The sequence below is a fragment of the Phragmites australis genome, chromosome 2, assembly GCF_958298935.1.
Source record: "Phragmites australis chromosome 2, lpPhrAust1.1, whole genome shotgun sequence".
Taxonomy (NCBI): domain Eukaryota; kingdom Viridiplantae; phylum Streptophyta; class Magnoliopsida; order Poales; family Poaceae; genus Phragmites; species Phragmites australis.
The window spans coordinates 30,271,365-30,297,147 of record NC_084922.1 but is presented as its reverse complement, the minus strand read 5'-3'; the positions used below and the strand labels follow the sequence as shown (position 1 = coordinate 30,297,147).

Genomic DNA, 25,783 nt, shown 5'->3' with positions numbered 1-25,783 from the left:
CGGGCCTCGCCTTCGCACGTTTTATGGCGCGTATTGGCCGCGGCATAGAAAAGCGCCACTAGGTGGTCCACGTAGGTGGCATGCATGTACGTAACGCACCATGTGTCCGTGTGCATTGGTGGTTTGTCCTGTGCGAAAATGTCGTAGGAAACCATCCAAATCGTACGGGCTCTACGTGATGACAAGTGTATTGTCCGGTATGAACATCCGGAGTACGTTCTAAATACGAACCTATACCACGTCACATGTGACTTTATACAAGGAGCCATGTCATCAGGACAGTTAAACCATGAAATAATCACTGGGGGTTATTGATCTCCAGTAAAAATTTCAGCAGTGTTTTATGAGGGCAATATTACATCAGTGTTACCCAGGGCACCAGCTGCGTTAAACCCAGCTGACCGCGAGTCTCCGCCGGACGACCTACCCTGCGTCCCTGCCCCGCCCCCGACGGCGAGGACAGTGGTGAGTGGACACCCCGGTCCCACCACGTCCACCCAAATACTAAAACTTCCTGCACCGGTTCCACCCACCACCCATTCATCCGTTCTTGTCGTTCCCCACTGCCCCCAAACCCACGACTCAAACGAACCAGTGCTATTTGAATCCCCACGGCAAAAGCCGGTGGTGCGCTGGTGCCGGTGCTCTCCTGCTCCGCTCCGCTGCCCCTCTTCTCTCTAGCTCGCCGCGAGGAAGACGGCGGCCATGGACGGGCTCGCCGCGCCGCCTCCGCCGCCGCCGTCGCGGCGGCACCGGGAGCGGCGGCACCGGCGGAAGGCTTCGGACGCGGCGACGGCGGCCCTGGCGGCGTCCTTCGGCGACGTGTTCGGCGGTCCGCCGCGGTTCGCTCAGCCGTTCGCAGCGGCGCCGGCGGACTACGCGGAGGTGTTCGGCGGCGTGGCGGCGTCGTGCTCCATCCCATACCTCGACCTGCCCCCGGCCTCCGGCGATGGAGACGGCGCCGGCGCGGGCGGGTACGGCGAGATCTTTGGGCGGTCCGACTTCGGGGACTTCGCTGCGCCGTACGACGAGATGCTCGCGGGGCCGGAGGGGATGGCGGAGGAGATCGCGGCATCGCCGAGCGGAAGCTCGAGGTACGAAATCTGCACCCATTTTAGGATTTTTGTGTTTTTTTTCCTCGTTGTGAAACTGTTAAGTGAGGCTTACTGTTTTTTGGGGGCTAAGAATGGCGCTCCATTTCTAGGTCCTATGTTTGGTTGGTGCTTTTAGAGGAAATGGGATTAGGAGGGCTAGGGTATGGACTGTGGATGGATTCATCATGTTTACCCACCATTTATGGAGATGAAATGCTGTCTTGCATATCCAATTTCAGCATTTTTTTTCTCTTCTTTCCATATCCGCTAATTTTGTATATGTGTGATGGTGGCATGTCATTTCTGAGCTACATGTATTGCAAATTTTCTGATCCATAAAGGTGATTCTGTTTGGTGAAGTGCTAAATTTCGTCACCAATAGCTATTTTAAGAGAAATTTGTCTACATGTCACTAAAAGAGTATTGTTTGGTCTCCAACACACCACACTCGTCGATTTTGCCTGCCAGATACTACGAAATTGTGGCTTGGTCTACAGGACACCGCAGCGAATAAAATATTCATTTTCAGCTAATGAGGAGAGAGAATAGCTTGAAAATGACACAAATGCTCGTCTCTCTCATCAGCATCTCACCTCTCTCTCCTCAGTTCGTTGATGTTGATGGGATAAGTCCTTGTGCAGCACATGGTCTTTGTGGGGCTGCCACATGGTGGTCTTGCTGCCCATATGCTTTAGGACAACATCTAGGACACTAGGACAGCATCTAGGACAGCATCTTAGACTAGAGGACAGCATCTAGGACAGCATCTTAGACTAGCATATTAGACTAGCATCTTAGACTACATCTTGGCATATGCTTGGCTGGCCATGGGCCTATAAATATGTATCCCCAACCCCTCAGGTTGGCATGGCATTTGTGTGAGAAATAAAGAAAAAATTGCCCCAACTCCTAGTGTCATCCTCTCTCGATGAGAGTAAGAATTCAGCTACTACCAAGAGTAAGAATTCAACGACTAACAACTGGTATCAGAGCCTGTTTATCCTGTAGCCTGAGCATCTCCTGCTCATCTCCCCCCTCAGCCTCGCAGCAGCCCCAGCTAAGAGCAGCAGCAGCCCCGGTTGCTCCTGCTCACCCCTCTCCCTCTGCGCAGAGCAGCAGTAGCTCGTCTGAAGCAGCCCTCTCCCCACGCAGCAGCCCTCCCCCGGTAGCGCGTCATGTCCGCAGGGCAGTCTCAGCGCTCGGTCGCCTCGAGCACGCGGCGTCGGCAGGAGGCCGAACTTGCCGCGGCAGAGGAACGCGAGCGAGCGGCGGCAGAGACCGCTGCGGCGGCGGCAAGGGCGTCGAGGCTGGCAGCGGCGGAGCTAGCAGCAGCCAGAGCGGAGGCAGAAGCAGCGGCGGCGGCGGTTGCAGCGCGTGCGGCGGCAGCGGAGGTCGAGGCTCTGCGCGGCAGCACCGGCAGCTCCATTTCTGCTAACGACAGCGCCGACGCGGACCTCGAGCTGCCGGAGGCAGAGGCAGCGCGAGAGCGGGCGGCACAGTGGGCAGCGGCGCACGCCCACGAGCGGGGCGGCAGCCCAGACAGGCGCGGACGCGCCGGCGGCGCTCCTGGAGGAGGCGCGCATGGCAACGGTGGCGGACGGGTCGATGGAGAGCGCGGCCTTTACAGGCGGCGTGGCTCTCTCTCCCCGGATCGGTACCGTGGTCACCACGGGTTCCAGGCTGTTGTCAGGGACGTCGGCCCCGGCGGTGGGTGGCCTACCCTCACTAAGACCAACTACGTCGAGTGGGCTGCGGTGATGAGGGTAAAGCTCCAGGTGCGGCACATGTGGGAGGCAGTCCGGTACGGCGACGTCGACTACGACCAGGATCGACGGGCGCTGGATGCCCTCATCGCAGCAGTCCCGTCCGAGATGCAGTTCTCGCTTACCAATAAGCGGACTGCCAAGGAGGCTTGGGACGCCATCGCTGCGGCACGCATCGGCAGCGACCGCGCCCGCAAGTCCACACTGCAGGCACTTCGCAAGGAGTGGGAGAACCTGGCCTTCAAGCCAGGTGAGGACGTTGATGACTTTGCTCTCCGTCTCAACACTCTGTTGCAGAAGATGGTGCAGTTCGGCGATGACACCTACGGCGAGGAGAGAGCTGTCGAAAAGCTCTTCCGTTGCGTCCCCGAGAAGTACAAGCAGATGGCTCGCTCGATCGAGTCTCTGCTGGATCTCTCCACGATGTCGATCGAGGAGGCGATAGGTCGCCTCAAGGTCGTCGACAGCGATGAGCCACAATCTCTCTCGGGGCCCATCACCACTGGCGGGAAGCTCCTTCTCACTCGGGAGCAGTGGGATGCCTGCCAGGGTGACCGGAGGAAGGGGGAGCCTTCTTCCACGACAGGCGGCCGCAAGCGTGGCAAGCCGCGCAAGGCGCGCAGAGATGCCCAGGCCGGGGCGCGAGGACGTGCCGAGGGTGATGCTCGCGGAGGCGCCCAGGGCGGCATCGCCGGCAAGCACAAGCCGGCACGAGACGACACCTGCCGCAACTGCGGCCGGCTTGGCCATTGGGCCAAGGACTGTCGTCAGCCACGACGCGGCCAGGCCCACGTCGCACAGGCGGAGGAGGAGGAGCCGGCTCTGTTCATGGCTCATGCGAGCATAGAGCTACCTCCAGCGGCACCGGCCGCAGCGGCTCTCCTCCACCTTGACGAGCCAAAAGCATACGCCCTCCTCGGCGACAGCTCCGGCAACGACAAGACTGACGGGTGGTGCCTCGACACCGGTGCCACCCATCACATGACCGGTCGACGGGAGTTCTTCACCGAGCTTGACTCTAGCGTCCGAGGCTCCGTCAAATTTGGGGATGCCTCCGGCGTGGAGATCAAGGGCGTCGGTTCCGTCATCTTCACCGCCGTGTCTGGTGAGCACAGGCTGCTCACCGGAGTCTACTACATTTCCGCGTTGAGGAACTCTATCATCAGCTTGGGACAGCTGGATGAGAACGGTTCGCGCGTGGTTGTTGAGGATGGAGTCATGAGGATTTGGGATCGCCGTCGTCGCCTTCTTGCCAAGGTAACCAGAGGCACAAATCGACTCTACGTCCTTAACGTGCAGGTGGCACAACCCCTCTGTCTCGCCGCTCGTCGGGACGACGAGGCGTGGCAGTGGCACGAGCGCTTCGGGCACCTTCACTTCGAGGCCCTGAAGCGGCTCAGTGCCGCAGAGATGGTGCGAGGCCTGCCGTGCCTCGACCATGTGGAGCAGCTCTGCGACGTCTGCGTGTTGACGAAGCAGAGGCGACTCCCCTTTCCCCAGCGGGCGAGCTTCCGAGCCAAGGAGAGGCTCGAGCTTGTGCACGGGGACTTGTGTGGCCCGGTGACACCGGCCACACCGGGAGGACGACGCTACTTCCTGCTGCTCGTCGACGACCTCTCCCGCTACATGTGGGTGATGGTCCTCGGCAGCAAGGGAGAGGCTGCGGACGCCATCAGGCGCGCGCAGGCTGCTGCGGAGGCGGAGTGCGGCCGCAAGCTGCGCGTGCTGCGCACCGACAACGGCGGCGAATTCACGGCGGCTGAATTCGCGTCGTACTGCGCTGATAAGGGCATTCAGCGCCACTACTCCGCGCCGTACAGCCCGCAGCAGAACGGCGTCGTCGAGCGGCGCAACCAGACGGTTGTGGGGATGGCTCGGGCCCTCCTCAAGCAGAGGGGGATGCCGGCTGTCTTCTGGGGAGAGGCGGTGGTGACGGCCATCTACATCCTCAACCGCTCGCCTACCAAGGCGCTCGACGGCAGGACGCCGTACGAGGCTTGGCATGGGCGCAAGCCGGCGGTCTCCCACTTGCGGGTCTTCGGCTGCCTCGCGTTCGCCAAGGAGCTTGGCCACATCAGCAAGCTCGACGACAGAAGCACTCCGGGAGTGTTCATCGGCTACGCGGAGGGCTCGAAGGCCTACCGCATCCTCGACCCGAAGACACAGCGTGTGCACACGGCGCGCGACGTTGTGTTCAACGAAGGGCGAGGATGGGCGTGGGACAAGGCGATGGACGACAGATCGGCTCCGACGTACGACGACTTCACTGTCGAGTACGTCCACTTCAAGGGAGCTGGGGGAGTAGGCAGCTCTTCTTCGACGAGCGTGTCTACCCCAGTCCCCGAGCCTCCACCGACCCCGGCGCCTGCTACTTCGACAGCACCACGTTCTCCAGCCAGGACCTCGGCTGCGATGAGTTCTTCGCCGGCTCCACCACAGCCGGCAACGCCACGCACTCCAGCACCGACAGGCACCTCTCCGGGCATGTCTACTCCAACACCAGCTCGTGTCGAGCACAGCCCGGTTGAGCTCGCTACTCCGCTCTCTCACGACGAGGAGCGCATCGACGCGTACCACGACGGCGAGCCGTTGCGGTACCGTACGATGGAGAACCTTCTCGGCGACCAGCCGGTGCCGGGACTGGTGCCTCACGATCTGGAGGCGCAGTTGCACCTTGCGTGTGACGACGGCGAGCCTCGGTCGTTTGCAGAGGCCGAGAGACACGCGGCATGGCGCGCCGCGATGCAGTTGGAGATGGATGCGGTTGAGAAGAACCGCACCTGGGTGCTTGCTGACCTCCCTCGTGGTCACCGAGCGATCACCCTTAAGTGGGTGTTCAAGCTGAAGAGGGATGAAGCCGGCGCCATCGTCAAGCACAAGGCTCGCTTGGTGGCACGAGGTTTCGTGCAGCAGGAGGGGGTCGACTTCGACGACGCCTTCGCTCCCGTGGCACGGATGGAGTCCGTGCGACTCCTCCTTGCGCTAGCTGCCCAGGAGGGCTGGCGTGTTCATCACATGGACGTCAAGTCGGCGTTCCTTAACGGCGACTTGAAGGAGGAGGTCTACGTGCACCAGCCGCCGGGATTTACGATCCCCGGCAAGGAGGGCAAGGTGCTCCGCCTGCGCAAGGCCCTCTATGGCTTGCGGCAGGCACCGAGGGCGTGGAATGCCAAGTTGGATTCCACGCTAAAAGGGATGGGCTTCGAGCAAAGCCCGCACGAGGCGGCCATCTACCGACGGGGCAGTGGAGGAACTGCTCTGCTGGTGGGTGTCTACGTCGACGACTTGGTGATCACCGGCACCAAGGATGCGGAGGTGGCGGCATTCAAGGAAGAGATGAAGGCCACCTTCCAGATGAGTGACCTGGGACCTCTCTCTTTCTACCTGGGGATCGAGGTGCACCAGGATGACTCCGGGATCACGCTTCGACAGACCGCCTACGCCAAGCGCGTCGTTGAGCTAGCTGGGCTCACCGACTGCAACCCAGCTCTCACTCCGATGGAGGAGAGGCTGAAGCTGAGCCGCGACAGCACGACGGAGGAGGTGGACGCTACGCAGTACCGGCGTCTTGTGGGGAGCCTTCGCTACCTCGCCCACACACGGCCGGACTTGGCATTCTCCGTCGGCTACGTTAGTCGGTTCATGCAGCGACCGACGACGGAGCACCAGCAGGCTGTGAAGAGGATCATCCGCTACGTTGCGGGGACTCTCGACCACGGCCTCTACTACCCTAGGTGCCCTGGGGCGGCACATTTCGTCGGGTACAGCGACAGCGACCACGCCGGCGACATCGACACCAGCAAGAGCACGAGCGGGATCCTCTTCTTCCTCGGCAAGTGCCTCGTTAGCTGGCAGTCGGTCAAGCAGCAGGTGGTGGCCCTGTCCAGCTGCGAGGCCGAGTACATAGCGGCCTCCACCGCTTCGACTCAGGCGCTCTGGCTCGCTCGACTGCTTGGTGATCTCCTCGGCAGAGACACTAGAGCGGTGGAGCTCAGGGTGGACAGCAAGTCCGCTCTAGCCCTGGCAAAGAACCCCGTTTTTCATGAACGGAGCAAGCACATCCGGGTGAGGTACCACTTCATCCGAGGCTGTTTGGAGGAAGGGAGCATCAAGGCGAGCTACATCAACACCAAGGATCAGCTTGCGGACATGCTCACCAAGCCTCTTGGGAGGCTCAAGTTCCTTGAGCTCTGCTCCAGGACCGGGATGGTTCAATCTTCCCACAAGACGACGCACAAGACTTAGGGGGAGAATGATGGGATAAGTCCTTGTGCAGCACATGGTCTTTGTGGGGCTGCCACATAGTGGTCTTGCTGCCCATATGCTTTAGGACAGCATCTAGGACACTAGGACAGCATCTAGGACAGCATCTTAGACTAGAGGACAGCATCTAGGACAGCATCTTAGACTAGCATCTTAGACTAGCATCTTAGACTAGCATTTTGGCATATGCTTGGCTGGCCATGGGCCTATAAATATGTATCCCCAACCCCTCAGGTTGGCATGGCATTTGTGTGAGAAATAAAGAAAAAATTGCCCCAACTCCTAGTGTCATCCTCTCTCGATGAGAGTAAGAATTCAGCTACTACCAAGAGTAAGAATTCAGCGACTAACAGATGTCGTAGCAGGCGCGAAGCCAGAGGGGAGCCTCTCGGCGGCGGCTCAGAGTCGGGCGGCGGCCCTGCCCTGCCTGACGTGTCCACCACAAGTCGCCACCGGTCCTCGCCGCGCCATTACCTTCGTTCTCAGCCCCGGCGGAAAACGCCGCCGTGGCAATCGGTTGTTCTTGCATCCGGTGAAGTTATTTCCCCTCTCTTTCCGTCATGAGCATCTCCACTACCTCAGCCGCCTTTTGCCCCACCCGGTTGCAGCAGGACACTAGGCATCTCGTCCGGCGCCGATGCGCATGCAATGCCGCCTGCCCTCTCCGTCATCCCGTCGATCCGCGGTGTCTCCGACTGATTTCCCCTTGCATACAGCCGTTCAGGTCCATCGCCGCCCGGTCGCCTCGACACCGCTCCATTAGATTCGTCGCCTTCCCGAGCTCGACGGTGACCCATTGATGTCGACGACGTCACCCTCTTCTCGTGTGCTTGCCCCAGCGAGCTTGCGCCATGAAGACCTCGCAACCGACGCGCATGAAGCGAGGGCGGGGAAAGCCGGCCGGGGCGGAGGGATCTCCGGCGGTGGCTTGATGCGCGAGCGGTGGGCGGAAGGACGTGGGGGCGCAGCCGGGACGATGTGCGCGCAGGCGGTGGAGGGCGTGGTGGTGTGGGCCAGCGACGCGGCGGTGTGGCACACTCGGCGGTCGCGCACGAGCGGTAGCACAGGCGAAGCAGCGGCGCGGTGGAAGCTGTGCGCGGGAATGGCACGTGCGAGTGGCGGCATGGCGCCGTGGCGGGTTCGGCTCGGCGGCTCGACGCCGGGTGGGTCGGCGCGCATGAGCAACGTGGCCGAGCAGGACGGCGCGGGTGACAATGAGGAGAAGGGCAACAATGACTTTTCACTCACCGTATGAATATTTTATCCACTGCAGTGTCTTGTAGACCAAACCACGTTTTCGTAGTGTCTGGCAGGCAAAATCGACGAGTGTGGTGTGTTGGAGACCAAACAACACTCTTTTAGTGCCATGTAGATAAATTTCTCCTATTTTAAACTCCGATGCATGCAGTGGCGTAATGCTACTGAAGAGGCTAGAAACAGTATATATCTTGGGCCTCATTGTCTTGGAAGCTCTTTTGCACAAAAAGTAGTTCCCTTTCGGTTGAGGTGGTGTCTTTTCCCCTCAACTTGGAGTTAGTGTGAACTGGAGAATTTGAGACTTTGAAACTCAGAATTCCGCCTAAGGATCTTGTCGTTCAAATGCTTCTGTTATGGGGATTTCAGTAACTTTCTAGCATTATATGTCACCATATACTCATATTTATTACCGGCCATTCATGTGTTAACTAGATTTGCACCATGGTGACAATGGTCAGTTACCAATTATGATCCCAGGTTCCCAGCCATTACATAGTTTGCGCTGGAGTTCATCATCCTTGTTTCATGAAAGGAACTAAATTGCACAAGAGGTTAATGAACCGAATAGAGATGTATGCTACGAAAGATGTTATCAGCTGGTGGGAAATAGCACAAAACTTCTTTTGGAAACATTTACCTATTTATGTACTCCTGTAGTACTGGAGCACGGGCCCCAACTCCTGCTTCACTCCCTAAGTTCGACAACATTCTTCCTTTACTCTTCCTTCGTGTTGTTTTTAACTCATCACCTAGCACTGGACCCATGGTGGAAGCCTTTGTCTATTTTGAGTGCAACCCTGAAATATGTATAGTATTAGTAAACCACGATTGGGTAACCTCTGTCTACTTGATACATGGGAGCAAGGGATGGGAATCCATTACTCATGGAACCATGATGGAAGCATGGTTTGGGTATCTAATTGGTGGCTGGGATTAGGGAATTTATAGATGATGGAAACTTTATTCCACAATGAAATAATGTTTCGGCCTCTGCACCAAGAAGGTGCATGTAGCCATTACACAATCATCACCTATAACCATGATCCACACTATGTGGGCTTAGGGTTCACTACATTGATGGCAGACATAATTGGGTTCACCAAATGGCAAACCCATAGATATAGGAGAAGAGGTACGAGATTGGAGGACGGGGAGAGAATGAGCTTAATCTTAGCTTCCTCTGTTGCTTACTTCCATTGCTGTTGCCGCTACCGCTCACTGAAGTTGCTGCCGCCTCAACTTGCAACAACGTCGATAGTGTTATGAACAGAATACCCTGGTGGTAGGTGCATGTAGACCTCCTCACGCAGCTCACCATTTAGAAATGCATTCTTGACATCAAGCTGTGAGATGGATCATTGACGCACAAAGGCAACAGGAAGAAGAGTGCGAACTGTGGTCATGTGGGTTACCGGTATAAAAGTCTCATCATAATCATGACCATGCTCCTGCTGGTAACCACGGGTGACTGACGCCACACTGCCAACATCTGAGCATAGAAAATATCAATAGTGGTATCACCCTGCTGAAGAGACTGCTCCTGACGAACAACAGACATATATAATGCATCCCCAGAAGGTTCATAGTTCTGACAAAGATGAGTTCACATTTGAAAGGCGGTAGAGAACTCAACAATCTCAGAATAAAACCAGGTCTCAAAACTAGCAACCAAAATAGATGCTGCATGAGCATCATCATCCATCCACTGAGCACAATTAGACAACCGATCGCTGTAGAACTCCAAGGCATCCTGGTAGGCAGAGACAACCTTATCATAGGCAGTGGTGGCGGCTTCAGTAGCTGCTTTGTCAGTTTTGTCAGTAGAAGGCTGCACAGGCTCTGTCGGAAGAATAAGGGAAGGCGGACAAGGAATGTCGCCAGAGAGAACACCCTAAAGACGAAGCCTACACATGTGAATACGCATATGTTGTGCAAAGTCCCGGTAGTTGGCACCATCAAAGATCATTGAGCATTGAGGAACTGAAAAAGTGCTCGATGACATCCTGAAGAAGCGGCGACGGCAAGAGCGCAAGGAGTAGCAGCGAGCAACAATGAGAGCGCAAAAGAGTAGGGGCAAGCGATGGCGAGAGTGCAAAAGATTAGCAGAGCGTCGGCAAGAGCGCAAAGAAAAGCGGTATCTGTTGCAATATTTATTTATTTTACAAAATCATTGCACCTTTGTTAGATGGAAATAGAGAGCGGACGGTCGGAGGCCGATCGCAGGGGAGGACAATGCAGCCAGGTGGTGGATCCGGAGGGGAGCGGCTTGGGGGAGGGCGACTGCTGCTCGGGTGGAAGCGGATCTAGCTCGGCAGCGGAGGGAGACGGCGGCAACGGTGGCTTAGGGGATGACGACATGACCAGGTAGCGGATCCGGAGGGGAGCGACCTGGGGAAGGGCGGCTGCGACGGATCCGGCGTAGCGACGAAGGGAAACGTCGAGGGCAGCACGGCCCGAGTGGCGGCAAATTTGGGGAGAGGGGGTCCCGAGGGAGGGCGGTGACGGTGGTCCAGGTGGTTGTGGTGGGAGGGGGTGGCGAATTCGACAGGAGGGCAGCCCGGGAGAGGATGGCGGCGGCCCGGCTGGCGGCAGAGAGGAAGAGAGAGAGAGCCAATGGGAGGGAGAAAGCCGGTGATTTGGCTAAGATTGACGAGTTGCGACGGCCCAAAAGAAAACCTAGCTCTAATACCATGTTAGGAATAACAACAAGTATTCCCTAGAGGCTTTAGGCCAATATATATACATGTACATGTGGCAGTATGCAAAGAACCCCTTATAACACGGGGATATAACACAGAAGGCAATATATATCTAACAGACATTTCCTTCAGCAATGTCTGATGAGATAGAGATGGGAAAAAGGAAGAGAGACGGATGGGTTGGGTCACTCCCTTCCACTTAGGGTTATTCTGTTTTTCTTTTTTTTATATGGTTTACCACATTACCATGGATTCTTCATCTTTTTTCTCCGGCACTTGTTTTCTTATGTATATGGCATACCCGACTACCTGCCTTTTTTGTGCTCCTATTGTGTTGCCATTTTGTTCTTCATGTTTGTTTAATCGAAGCTTGTTTTCATTAGTGGGGTTAAATACCCTATTTTGTAGTTCAGTTTTTTTGGGGCAAAGCTCAGGTTGGTAAAGTGGACTTATTCTTTTTCATTATCGTTGGCAAAAGTGCTGCACATGTCATGTTTTATTGTTTCTGACTTATGCCTCATTACTTTCATACCTACAGATCATCAATCAGAAAAGTTTCCGGCCAATTGGACACTGATCCATCTTTACTCTATCAACATTATCCAGATGCTGGTTGTGAACACTTTGATGAGGAACAGTTTTACCCAGTCTCCTTTCCTCCAGATGGTGAACAAAAGTTCAGCATGTCATATAACAAGAGCACCAGGGGAAGGCCAGATGATCTTGTTGAAATGACTACTTGCGTAGTGGAACCTTCTATCAGTTATGTGGTTGACTCTTGTAATTTGTCAAATGATTCGGAAGCGAGTCATGTTCCAGTGATAGACAGTGGTACACATGGTAATGGTGTAAAAGGGAAGGTGAGCCCACCACACACTGCAAGTTCCAGCATGAAGAGTGCTAATAGTGCTTCAGTAGTTGATCAGCAGGAGCATATCCCTACAGGCCTTCCCATCTCTGAAAATATTTGTGAGGATGAAAACTATAGCAACAGGCCTAGCACTCATTCAGTGTCAAGTGAGGAAGCACCTTCCCCCGATTATCCATTCTTAAGGGTATCCAACATCAGCCTTCCGGCAGCACCCATCAAAGTACAACCATCACCAATGCCACCGTCTAAATTGCTTAACAAAAAGGTAAGTAAAGAAAATGGAGATGCTGATGTCAATCCTAACTCAGCTGCTGCTGCTGCTATGAAGGAAGCAATGGAATTTGCTGAAGCCAGATTAAAAGCTGCAAAAGAATTGATGGAGAGAAAAGGTGACAGTTTTAAACTCCGGAAGAGGCCAGCTCACCATAGAAGCACAAAATCAACAGAAATTAAGGAAAGTAAGGCTCCTGAAGAGGTGCATCTACTTGAAGAAAAGCTGAACATAAGAAGATTGGCCAAAGAGGAAAATCAAAAGAAGGATGTAGCTTTGCTTGATAAGAACAAGGACGGTAGTGCAGTTAACTTTGATCATGACAAAAAAGGGATTCTACCACCAGGGAAGCCTCAGGAGATGACGCAAAATGGCAGTAAATTAGAACAATTAGGCAAGTGGACATCAGATGCTGAATTTTACGAACTGATTAGCCATGATCAGAGGTGCAGACCTAATGCAGCTCCATGCGAAGGAAATGATGGTCAGATGACAAACTCCTTCACCAAGCTTGACCAGTCTGAGAAAGAAAAGGCAGGGGGTTTTACAGGTGAGCTGAAAAGGTTTAGGAAATTGTGGGACAGTAACGACACAACAGGGCTGAGAATGGAATATGTAAATCAGGTAAAAAATGATATAACTTCTATGGAGGCTGAACAAAATGCTCCTAGGTCTCCAGAAGTTCCTATTTGTGAGGAAAGGGTGACGTACCGAAAGCCAACTGAATCCCATTTGAAACAATGTCCAGGGGTGGTAAATTCTTTAGAAGCTCATGTTGATGATGGGCGATTTGAGATTTCATTTATGGATAGTATACCTGCAAAGTTGCATGCTGACCCAGAAATGTCCAGTTCCTTTTTGGAGGCTTGTTCATCTCGAGGCCATGCTAATGGTAACAAAAGCCATTCTGATGGTAGTGCTGAGGAAACTCCGCTGGTAGGAAACTCTAGCCAAGACAACAACAATAAGGAGGGACTTGAGCTTCCATCATTCACTGATGAGATACCACGCGCCTCAGCAAGGAGTCAAATTTTACAGGAGCATCATAATATTCCTAATATTGATGAAATCGAGGAAATTCAAGTGAAAATATCAAAACCAGAAGAGTCTGCAGAATCTCCTGAAACTTTTGAGAAAGAAAAGCTATTCAGTTTTGTTGATGAAGCATGCCTACAGAACGAAAATGAAAGAGCAAATGAAGTAACTTCAGAAGCACTCTTCCATGAAGAAACGATGAAATTTGGGATTGAGAAGAAAGCAGATGCACATGAAGATTTTCAAGAGGGAGATGTAGTTCAGGTTGCTGGATCTCCAAAAAAGGAAGGTTATGTTACTTCGGGAAGTGCTAATACTAATGAAAATGAAAATGAAGAAGCAGAAGTGCTTAATGTATTTGTGGGAGACGGCAAATTGATGGAACCCAATGTGAGAACGTGTGATACTTTTGACAAAGACCCATATCAGCTCCAAGAATCACAAGGGTCACTGGGACCCCAAGATTTGGAGAACAGAATGGACGGAGTTGAGGAAATCATATCTCATGGTGAGGCAAAAGAGGCAAAAGAATCCTTGTTAGAGAATGTTGAGAAGACACTGGTTGAAGAAGAATTAAACCATGAAAGTAAGGAGATCCATAAATCCATGGAAACTGGCATCAACAAAAGACGAAACGGTGTATATGGAGAAGATAACATAAGGAATGACAGAGATGGTAACCCATTTCATTTTGTTAGTGAATTTGTCACGGATGGTTTCAGTGATTATGCCATGAAGATGAGCAAATGGTCAAATAATCTGCGGGCTTCGTTTTCAGAAGCATGCACTAGCACGCAGCGCTTGCCTCAAAATCTTGAAAGCACTCCTGTTCTTGAAAGGACTCCTGATCTTGAAAATCTTAAAGTGGATTGTAGAGAAAATCTCAAAAGCACTCCTGTTCTCGAAAGTACTCCTGTTCTTGAAAATCTTGAAGTGGATTGTAGAGAAGCAGATAAAGAAATTACAACCACAAAAATTACAGCATTAGAAGGTCAAAATGCTGGAAGTAGAATGGAAGAAAGAGATAGCGATGACAGTATATCGAACATTAGGTTCAAGGATCAGCAATCTTTTTACTTGGACAATGACATTATACCTAAGGTTGCAGAAGATACCACACCAGAAATTGTTCAGAAATCAAGAGAAGAAAACCTTGATGTTCAGAGAACTAAAGGGAAAAATGACGTAAAAGAGTCCGAAGGAGAATTTGTGAAGGGGAAGGAGGTCCTCATAAGACTTAGTGAAGAGAAGGAAAATGAATGCAAAATCGAAAAAGAAGAACAGAATAAAGAGAGACGAAGAAGAGAGTTAGAGGAAGAGAAAGAACGGGAAATGGAGCGAGCAAAAGATAGACTTGCTGTTCAGAGAGCTACGAGAGAAGCACATGAGAAGGCATTTGCTGAGGTTCGTGTGAAGGCTGAAAGAATAGCATTAGAAAGGATTACCTCCACACGACAACGAGCATCTGCAGAAGCTCACGAGAAAGAAGATAATACAACCGCTCAAGCAGCTGTTGAGAAGGTTGCCAGAGAAGCTAGAATGAAAGCAGAACGTGCAGCAGTTGAGAGAGCAACTGCTGAAGCTCGGGAGAGGGCGATTGAAAAGGCAAAGGCTGCTGCAGATGCAAAGGAACGAATGGAGAGGTTCAGGTCCTCTTTCAAGGATAGTTTTAAGGCTACTAATCAGGTAGCTGATGTCATTATATACACATATTTTTTATTGTCCATTTACCAAACTAAATAACCAAGATTTTCTTTGAAGCAGCTAATAATTATTACCTTAAATAATTTCTAATCCGCATTGTTGATACAGGATAATCAACAGGAAGCACAATTTCAGAAAACAGCTTCTAGTAACCACGGAAAAAACACTGATTCTTGTAATGAAGGTATTGCTAATATTCAGAAGCATTCCTACTGCAAAATGGTCAAAATATTTGTTTGTGTCAATTTTCTGAACTACTACTTTACAGTTATCTTATTATGTATGATTCATGAGACTTTGCTCTGTCATATTTATATTTTTCCTATTTATTACAGTAGTTGAGGTTGAATCAGCTCTACGACATAAAGCAAAACTGGAGAGGCACCAACGCACAGCTGAGCGAGCGGTATACTCAAATGTTTTGTTGTCTCCTTTACTTGTTTGTGTCAGCTAGTCTGTGGTAGTTCTCACCATTACCAATTTTCAGGCAAAAGCCCTTGCTGAAAAGAACATGCGGGACATGCTGGTTCAGAGGGAGCAGGCAGAGAAACATGTAAGACAGTTATCAGGAAGAGGAAAAAAAAATCCTCTGTTTCTAAATAACCTCTTCTTCTACATCAAATGTTTATTTTTGATACAGAGATTGGCTGAATTCCTTGATCCTGAAGTAAAGAGATGGTCAAATGGAAAAGAAGGAAATCTGCGAGCATTGCTGTCCACATTGCAATATGTATGTGCTTTGACTTATAGGATGTTTGAACCATTATATCTTGGTTACTGTAGAACTTCCACTTATTCTTACCAGAAACTTTTCTCATGTATACTTTGGACGGCCAATATATATACTTTTAGCTTCAAGTGAGTTCCATTGAAATTCATCTCAGGAAGTTTGAAGAAATGACTCTAATATAAACTAGGTGTAAACCGTTGTGTATAAGACCTAGTTTTGGTACATGTTAATATTGTTAAAATAGTGTCACGAAGGACACTATGATGCGCATAAGGGATAAGCTTAAAAAGATATAAGGAAATCAAGCACCATACATCAGGTTATATCCTCCCACTAGTTACTTCTGTCAATGTCATCTTATATGATACTAGGAGTTTCTTATGCATGTATAATTCCATGGAGTTCTTGCTTGAGTTCACTTATGCTTAGATCAATTTTGCCTTGCATCATTTTGAGCAGACATGTTGAATTTGAATTACCCTGGATGAATCAAACTACACATCAGTCCAGTCATGCAAATCTTTTCTTCTGGGCAGATACTTGGTTCAGACAGTGGCTGGCAGTCCATTCCCCTCACAGATCTTATTACAGCTGCGGGGGTCAAGAAAGCATACAGGAGGGCAACCCTTTGTGTCCATCCAGATAAAGTACAACAAAGAGGTGCTACAATCAGACAGAAATACATTTGTGAGAAGGTGTTTGATCTTCTTAAGGTGTGTTCTTTGTTCATCTTTGCATTTTAAGATAGTTGCTTATATACAGTTGCTTACATTTCGAGAAGTTTGTTGGTAGGGCTGGTGCTTGATGTCTCTTTCTGTTAGGGAGGACCTAATTTACCCATAGAAACCTCCTAGTCTCGGTCACCACTAGGCCTCTTCTGATGTTTCTACAGTAGTGTGGTGCTTCAAAAAATTGATTAGAACACCAGGCGTTAGATGTTACCTTTTATATGGAGCACCATGCTTGTGCATTTCTTACCCAGTTATTCATCTTTTCTGTTTGATGGATTAGGGTCTCAGACTCAGTGCTGGTTTATTGATGTTTCGTTCCCTTCATGTTCATTTCTGAATGTGTAAGATAAGTGCGTTCATTTGAGACACCAGGTGGATACAACTATCATAACCACATTAGTGTGAATAATGAGATAGGTCAAATAAAAGCTCAGTTCTCCGCACAAAAAAATAAAGAAAGAAACTCAGTTACCTACAAGATTTCAATAACATCCAGTTGATTATTGACAAGCAGCCTACTCAGGTAGGGTCTCGTCATGTCCCAAAACTGACTTCTTCAAAGAAAAATTATAAAAATAGTACCTATGAACACCGAATTAATCAGTTGGAAACTGGTACCCCCGACCGACTGGTAACAGGTATAATACTGGTTTTCAAAAGCTTGCTCATTTCAAACTTGCGATGACTAGTATGTCTTTCGGTTCCCCTGTCACCCTAAAAAGCTTCCAGATTTTATGGACCAGAAACATCTCCAGCAACACCCAACTGGTAAAAAACTTGAAAAGTTATGCCAGTAAGTAATGATCAGTTAAGCAAGTTTGTGTTGGTAAATTGATAGCCGTCTTCTCAAAATAACTTGTTGCGATAAATGGAGCTAATTGTTTTGTCCCGTGATTGTGCAGGAAGCTTGGAACAAGTTCAATTCTGAAGAGCGATAGCGGGAAGCTAGGTTGTTGTTTCAGTATTCATATAGCCATATTAATTTTTTCATACGCCGATGTAAATATGCTGCTCTAGAGAACATCTTCTGGACATTTTTTATCGATATCAATTCAACAGTAGAGCATCCGTGTTCTTTATCTCTTATGAAAATAGTAGGTTCTACTAGGTCACAAGCTCCTCCATACAGTCTAGGTTGCTGCTCCATGCAATGGAATTCAAATCAGTTAAGGGCAAGTTAGGTTGGTTGCCAAGCTTGGTGAAACTTTGGTAAGCAATTGTTTATTTGGTTCGTGTCTAAGTTTGTCACGTATATGGTTAGCCAAGTGTGACTTATCATAAAAAGTGTGACTAACAATTTTTTATTTTAAGTGTGACTAAGTTAGTAAAAAAAATTGAGTATATGACATAGGTTATAGAGCTAAGTGTGGTTTGCTACAGTTATACTTAGTTAACTAAACAGTTATGTAAAAATTTATAATATGATTAAACTTACTAAACATATCCTAAGTTCAACTATTTCGAGCTAGTCTTTGTTTGACACTTTTGAGGAAACATTTCATACCAAAGCCTCTACGAATTGCTTATTTCGTAGGATGGGTACACAGGAGGAGCAAACTACAAATGGTAAAAGCTGAAATATTATGTTTTGAGTTAAAAGCAACAAGTAATCCAGACAATGATTAATTTAAACACAAATTTCTTCATTAACACGTGGCAGAGACGGGTAGTAGAATAGCAGCGCTGCCTCACTCTAGCGCTCGTCTAAGCGCCAATAGCCGGGCCATCCCTCCCAAGAGACGCTCCCATCTCGCCGGGTGCGCGCACGGAGCCGTCTTCTCCGGCCATGGCGAGTGGGATCAGGCCCTTCTCCCTGCACGTCCGGACGGCGGCGTCGAACATGTCCTCCACCGTGTACCTGAACCTGAACCCGTGGTTGAGGAGCTTCTTGGACGAGAAGTGCACTGGCTGGAGGTCGTCGTCGATCCCCGGGAACCTCACTGGAACGTCGTACTCGGGGAACCTCTCCCTGAGCATCGCGGCGAGGCTGTGGATAGTGACGTCGTGGGAGGAGCAGACGTAGCGGCCGCCGGCGCCCGGGTGCTCGAAGAGGAGAAGATCTCGGCGTCGCAGAGGTCGTCGAGGTGCACGACCTGCACCTGCTTGAGGATCGAGTAGTGGGGCTCGTTCCCCGTGATGAGCGCCAGCGCGGTGACGAGGCTGGGCGGCATAGCCGCGCTGAGGAACGGGCCGACGACGAGCGTCGGGATGAAGCTGATCAGGTCCAGCCCGTGCTCCGCCGCGTACTCCATGGCCGCCTTCTCCGCCAGGGACTTGGACACGAAGTACATCTGCCAGATGGACGCACGCACAGATCAACACGTCGTCAGCGCGGCTTCCATGCGCCACGAGGTCCAGCAGCAGAGGGAAAAGCTATAAGCCGGCGCCGCGAAGGTTGCGTACCCATCCGGTCATCTTGACGCGGCGGCAGAAGTCGACGTCGCTCCAGTTGTCCTGATCGTAGACGAGCCTCTGCCGCTCCTCGATGTTGACAGTCCCGGCGGAGGACGTGAAGACGATGCGCCTCACGGTGCCGGCCCCCTTGCAGGCTTGCATGATGCTCAGCATGCCTTCCACCGTCGGCTTGATCACCTCATTCTGCAACGGAGCCAGCACAGATGGAGCAAAATCTTGACTTGATTAAAAGCATGTTCGTTTTAACTTTAAATTATAAAAATCGAATTTAGTATGTAGAATTTGTAGAAACTTGTTTTCACTAGATTATAGTCTGTAGAATTTTTTGTAGATTCTAGTTCTAAAAGCAAAAATAAAATCAAAAGGTCATAATATAAAAGCTAATTTTAATAATCCTACAAGCCAATTTATACTATGGTTTTGGTGGATTGTGATTATTACTCACCTCGCAGCCAGTATGCACTAACACAAAATATGGAGTGGAGTAGTACAAAATATGGACACATGATTCACAAATTTCATATCAAAGCATAGCATGGCAACTCATTATTATAAATTTCAGCAAGCTCAGCGCGGATTTGGTGGTGATGTCAAGCATGGTATAAGGAAGGGGAGCGGCTAGAGGTGGGAGAAGACCCTGGCAGCTGGGGTCCATGTGCAGAGAGAGAGAGAGAGAGAGAGAGAGAGAGAGATGAGAGGGTGTGAGGGCGCGGGGATGAGAGTGTGGGCCTGTGTGGCTACGACCCAGAGGCGGGTGTGGGGGCGCGGGGATAGCAGTAGGTGCTGTGATAGACACCTGGTTGGTTGTTCTCATGTGTCTGTTAGTTGGACTCAGTGACAGTATTTGTTAGGGGGCAGTTCTCAGTACTGCTTTTAGTGTTCAAATTTGGTCATTAGTGAGTTTTGCTGTAAATATTTTGAGTTGGTACGCAAAATTGGTTGTAATTTCGTTGCCTTTAAGTAATGAAATTCGGAGATAACCCGTTGTGGAAAAAAGAACTAGAATCCATAATCAAAATAAAAACAAACAGTTTTAGGACTGGCTAGTTTTGGGCCTCATATTTTTTAGCAGTATAGGCTTGAACTCTCTTTTTTGGGCTTACTGATGGGCCTGGATTCATTTGTTTACCTCTGGGTCTTTGGACTCGAAGTCCATGGGCGTGGCGACGTGGAAGACGCTGGTGCAGCCCTTTATGGGCTCGTCGAAGCTGCCCTCCTCGCTCAGGTTGGCTTTCCAGATGGACACCCGCTCCTTTGCTCCGGGAAGGTCCAGCAGCGGCTTCGTCTTCCCAGCGTTCGCTGAAGCAACGAAGCAAATCAAAATTCTGCATCCCACTTTGGTTACTTAAAAAAGTCGTCTGGACATGATCGATGGCAAAGGTTCCCAATGACAGAAAGATCCAGCATTGTCTGCAGATTCCACTGCTTTTCTTCGTCGTTTTCCACCTAAGCAATTTTATACTACAAGCTTGCATCGGTCGATATTATTTCATATAATAATTTTAACATAAGTATTATAAAACTATAACTTTTCAGAAACATATCATAGGACTATAACTATTTTGATAATGTGTGTCATAAAACTACAACTTTCTCACATAACTACAGAATTTGGTGTAAAAATAATATCATAGAACTACAAATTTTGATGTAAAATAGTTATAGTTCTGTGAGAAAATAGTTATAGTTTTGTGATACTTATATTAAAATAGTTATAGTTATATAATATGTTCTTAAAAGGTTGTAGTTTTGTGATATTTATATGAAATAGTTGTAGTTTTTTTAAATTTACTCTTTCATATATGGTGATAAGTCGACAACAGGCTTTGCCTAAACGACAACAGCATGTGGGGCGAGCAGCCAAAATCTCTGTAATATAAGCACATCGATCATACGTGTATTTTAGGGTGAAATTGTAACCATGGCCAGTTAAGCTTGTGGCTGGTTTGAAACTCCATTTCTCGTTTGTTCCTTGTTAGTGATAAAGCTACATTGCATATTCTCTCCTTCCAGAATTTATAAAGATGCTACTACCTTTCTCCAATCAGGTTAGAACACACAAGTTTTGACCACCAATTTGCACTATAATATACTTGAAAACCGGATAAAATTGAAACCATGTACTCTCCATACCAAAATAAATATCGTTTTAGATTGCATGTAGTTAACTATTTTAAATTTTAGATATAAATTATTTTTTATATATTAAATTTGGATATTTGAAAATAACATGGGTATATTTATCTCGAAAAATATTTTTATCATAATATATCTATATCTATTAATACATTATAAGAAAAGGTAATATTCAAAGTTATATTTTAAAGATCACGTCAAAATTTAAAACGACACTTATTTTAGATTGGAGAGAGTAATAAGGTTTTTTATTTTTTTTCCATGTGAATTCTACTTCTGAACTCATTACGCCCGATCTGAACATGTAAAAAGATATTCACGACGATTCCTTGTTTCAACTTCACGCATTTGAGGAGTACAGTATACCTACCATTTCGCGCGGGGGGGGGGGGGGGGAGAGGGGGAGGTGTAGCGCTCGAGAGCGCACGGTGGCCCGAACGGTGTAGCCAGCCTGGAGGAGCTTCATGACGAGCCAAGAGTCGACGAAGCTGAAAGTGCATCTAGCCCCTATGTGTGGTTTTGGTAATTAATGACAATACATATGGACTAACAATGTTGTTGAGATTGTTAGTAGGTTGTTCAATAGGTGATGCATGGAGAAGAGACATGCATGAACTCTAGGTGAATGGGAAGATTGAAAATATGCATATAGATAAATGAGCTCTTGGTGATGCTCATAAAAAGAAGAAGAAGCTTGAGTGATGACAATGCCTATGGACTAACAATCATATTGAGAATTGCTATTAGGTTATTCCATAGGATATGCATAAATGATGAAGCATGGATTCGTTGAGAAATGCCATGAGTTCAAAGAATTGCATCAAAAGTAAATGAGCTTTTAGTGATGCTCATGAGAAGAAGAATAAGCTCAATAAGATTAGCAACAAGCTTGAATGCTAAGTTACTTGTGGAGATCAAGTAACTAAAGGTATGACTTGTCAATAGAGTTTTATGGACTAACCCGTGTGCTATGTGTTTAAGAATGAGTGGGGTTAGGTTCTATATGAAGATTGACAATATGCATGAAGGCTAATAAGTTACTTGTGGAGATCAAGTAACTTAAGGTATAAATGTTGTCATTTAAGTTTTATGGACTAACCCATGTACTTTGTGCTTGAGAGTGAGTTGGGGTTAGGATCCATAAAAAGGCATAAGTTGAATTGAAATCATATATGCCAAGAGTGAAGAACAAGAATGGACTCCATATATGAAAAAGTGAATTCCTAGAAGATGTCGAATACAAAGTGGTTTTCTATGGCAAGACGGTGAAGGGCAAGCAAGACTCGGCTGCGATGGACCATCCGTGGTGAAGGGCAAGCAAATGGCTTGGCGCCGAAGGACCAAGGCGGTGGTGAAGAGCGAGTGAAGGCTTTGCGCCGATGGACCGTGCGAGGCTATGGGAAGCTATGGATGATTCACATTAATCATATGAAGAATCAAGAAGAGATGGAGTGAAGAATATATGGAAGTTGGCAACCCTCAAGGTTTGAAAGAAAAAGAAGTGGTACTTGAAAGTTTTTCAAAAGCTCAAAGTGGTTCAAACGAGTTTTATCTTTGAATTTGAGTATAGGTATGCCGCACTATTAAGAGGGATGCAATGTGAGCTAATTGTCGTGTCTCAGTGCTCAAGAGTTCCCAACCAAACCCAAAGTGAGAGTTTGTTGTTAAGAGTCCGGAGCGGAAAGTGCGGAAGTGTCTAAAATGGGTTTTGGAGTGTTCCTAATTTGATCCTATGTGTTTTAGGTCATGAATTCAGTTGGGATGTGTAGCCCTCTGAATAAGCTTTCCATAGAGTCCAAAATCGTCGAAATCGGACTCCGGAATCAAAAGTTATCGCCGTTTTTCGGAGGTCAGCTGTGCTGTGGCCGGAGACTCCGGTGTAGGCCGGATACTCCGGTACCTGGAAAGGCCGGAGACTCCGGTGAAGTCCGGATACTCCGGTGAAGTCCGGATACTCCGGTACCTGGAGTGGCCGGAGACTCCGGGAAGTCTCCGGGGGTGTTTTCTGGGTTAAGTGTCGACCGGAGACTCCGGTGTAGGCCGGATACTCCGGTAAAAGTCCAGAAAAGAGCGTAACGGCTAGTTCTGACACATTCTGTGACCGTTCTGACGCCGTATTTGGATTTAGGGCCGGATACTCCGGTGTTCACCGGATACTCCGGCCAGTTCTGTCAAAAACAGTAACGGCTAGTTGTTTGGAGTGGGCTATTTATACCCCACTCACCCCATCCTTTGGGGCTGCTGCAAGGGGCACGAAAGAACACATTTTTAGAGCCAAAAGAACCTCTCCCACTCCATTCTAGTGTGTGATTTGAGAAGAAAAGTGAGTTGGGTTGAGAGATTGGAAGATTGAGTGCAAGTGAGATAAAATCCAATCTTGAGCACTTGAGTTCTTGACAAGAAGTTCTCGAAGCGTTTGTTACTCTTGGAGGTGAAGCCTCCTAGCCGGCTAGGTGTTGCCCGGTGAGCTCCCACGCGTGTGGTGAGCCGCGGGAAAGTTTGTGAAGGTCGATCTCGCCTCCGAAAGGGAAGAGATAAAGCTAGTGGATCGAGGAAAGCGGTTGAAAGAGACCCGGCTCGTTGGAGCTTCCTCAACGGAGACGTAGGATTCACGGTGGTGAATCCGAACTTCGGGAAACAAATCTTTGTGTCTCCTCTATTGTTTCCTTACTTTTATGTTCTTGCTCAAATCTTTGTGCATATTGCTCGATCTACTTGTTTGTGTGTATTTGAGTGTAGGTTCTTCGTGAATCTACTTGGAATCATCTCCGGGAACACACGACATCACTTGGTTTGAGCTAGAACTCTCCACTCATTAATTTTATTCAGTTTCGGGCTCTGTTCTGTACAGAAACCGGAGAATCCGGACTTTACCGGAGTTTCCGGACCTGTACACACCGGAGTATCCGGACTACACCGGAGACTCCGGGTGAACAGTAATTCCAGGCATATGAACAGTATTTTCAGCCTTTTTCAATTTAAGTTTTATTGCATATCTCTTGCTAGAATTGAGTAATTTTTGTCACCTTAGGATTGTAATTTCCACACTTATTTAAGGTGATTGTGCACTAGTTGAGCCTAGCATATTTAGGTTTTTCTCTTGTGAAAAACTCGTTAGTTTATATTCCGCTGCAAGTTTAGGCCAACGGTAAAAAGGGTTGAATTTTTGTTAAAACGCCTATTCACCCCCCCCTCTAGGCGACATCATTGTCCTTTCAATTGGTATCAGAGCCAAGTCTCTTTTTTTCGGGTTTTACCGCCTAGAGAGTAAAGATGTCGACTAGTGGATTAGTGCACTTAGAGCCACTTCTTTTAGATGGTTCAAATTATTGTGATTGGAGTACTCGCATGCTTAATATTTTTAGGGCCATGGGTCCTCAAATAGAGCGAGTTGTAGATGTGAGCATTTCTCCTCCTAATGATAAACTCATATCACCCGAAGAGGAAGAGAAATGCATACATCTTAATGCTCAAGCTACTAATGTCTTATTTGATGATTTGAGCATAGATGTTATTGAATCGATCTTGCCGCTTGAGGACGCTCATCTCATTTGGACTACTCTCAAAGAAAGATATGACAAGCCCAAATGTGATGAAGAACAACTTCTTCCAAAGACGTCATTTGTGGAATGCTCTACTTCATCATCACACCATGAAGAGCACCAAATGACTTTCTCTTTTGTCCAAGAGGATGTCACTCCGTCATCCACTTCACCAACATTTAATAATGAGCAAGGTAATGAAATGGTGAGTGTGATAAGTGAGTGCCCAATCTCTCATTTGGACTTTAACAACACTTGCAATGAAATTTTCATATCTAGTAATGTTGTTAAACCTTGTATATCATCTATTGCTAAAATTCCTATTTATCATGATGATATAATTCTTGGTCCTCATAGCGATACATCTATTTCCACTAGTACTTGTGAGACTAACCTTTTGAAGGAAATAGAAGTCTATGAGAGACAAAGTCTAGGTGGAGAAGCATCCACCTCTCCAAGATGCTCATCTCTTTACACCGAATCTCCATTATGCCTTATGGCAAAAGGTAAAAGGAAATCGGTAAGTGAGATAAATAATGCTAATGCTAGTTCTAGTGCTAGTGATAGTGATGAGCTCGGGTTTGATCTTTTGAGCAAAAAGAATATGTCTAAAATGATCAAGCTCTTGCGTATAATACAAGATCATGAGGAAAGCCTAGAGAGGCAAGAGGAATTTCTCATTGAGAAAATTGAGGAATTTAATGCTTTAAATATGAAATATGAAGAACTTGAAGAATCTCATAGTTCTTTATCTAATCTTTATGGGGATCTTAAAGTTAAGCATATTTCTTTGATTGATAAATTAGATGCTATGCCTCTAGTGGATTTAGAAAAATCATGTCCTAATTGCAATTCTTTATCTATGGACAAATCCACTATTTCTCCCGTTGATGATGCTTGTGCTACTAACTCTAATTCTTATGTAGCATCTTTGAAGAAAGAAAATATTGAGTTAAGGGCTCAAGTTGAAAAGCTTACTAGCAAGCATGCGGCCTTGCAAGAAAATCATGATGAGCTTGTGTGCTCTCATGAAAATCTTGTGGACTCACATGCCATGCTAGAAATAACTCATGAGGATGTGGTAACAACGGTAAAATCCTATAAACCTCATGTGGACATTAGCACATATTCTTTACATAATGTAGATTTAACATGTGCTAGCTCTAGCAATTCATTTAATGTCAATTCTATATCCAATGATGAATTGCCTAGTAATCTTTGTTGCTCTAAAGCTAATATTTTCCCTAGTGTTGCTTGTAATATTGATAGCAA

The 25,783-nt window shown here is 48.2% G+C and overlaps 1 protein-coding gene and 1 pseudogene across 1 annotated transcript; one reads left to right on the top strand and one right to left on the bottom strand.

Moving 5' to 3' along the window:
- Positions 1-539: 539 nt before the first annotated feature.
- On the top strand, positions 540-17,497 carry LOC133908324 (uncharacterized). The gene is made up of 8 exons (XM_062350312.1): positions 540-1,094; positions 11,615-14,939; positions 15,066-15,141; positions 15,293-15,363; positions 15,445-15,510; positions 15,598-15,687; positions 16,224-16,400; positions 17,321-17,497. Exons 1-8 carry the CDS (start codon positions 706-708, stop codon positions 17,354-17,356), a joined length of 4,230 nt encoding a protein of 1,409 aa, XP_062206296.1. The 5' UTR covers positions 540-705; the 3' UTR covers positions 17,357-17,497.
- Positions 17,498-17,967: 470 nt separating this feature from the next.
- LOC133905175 (dihydroflavonol 4-reductase-like) lies at positions 17,968-25,567 on the bottom strand (annotated as a pseudogene).
- Between the last annotated feature and the right edge of the window lie 216 nt (positions 25,568-25,783).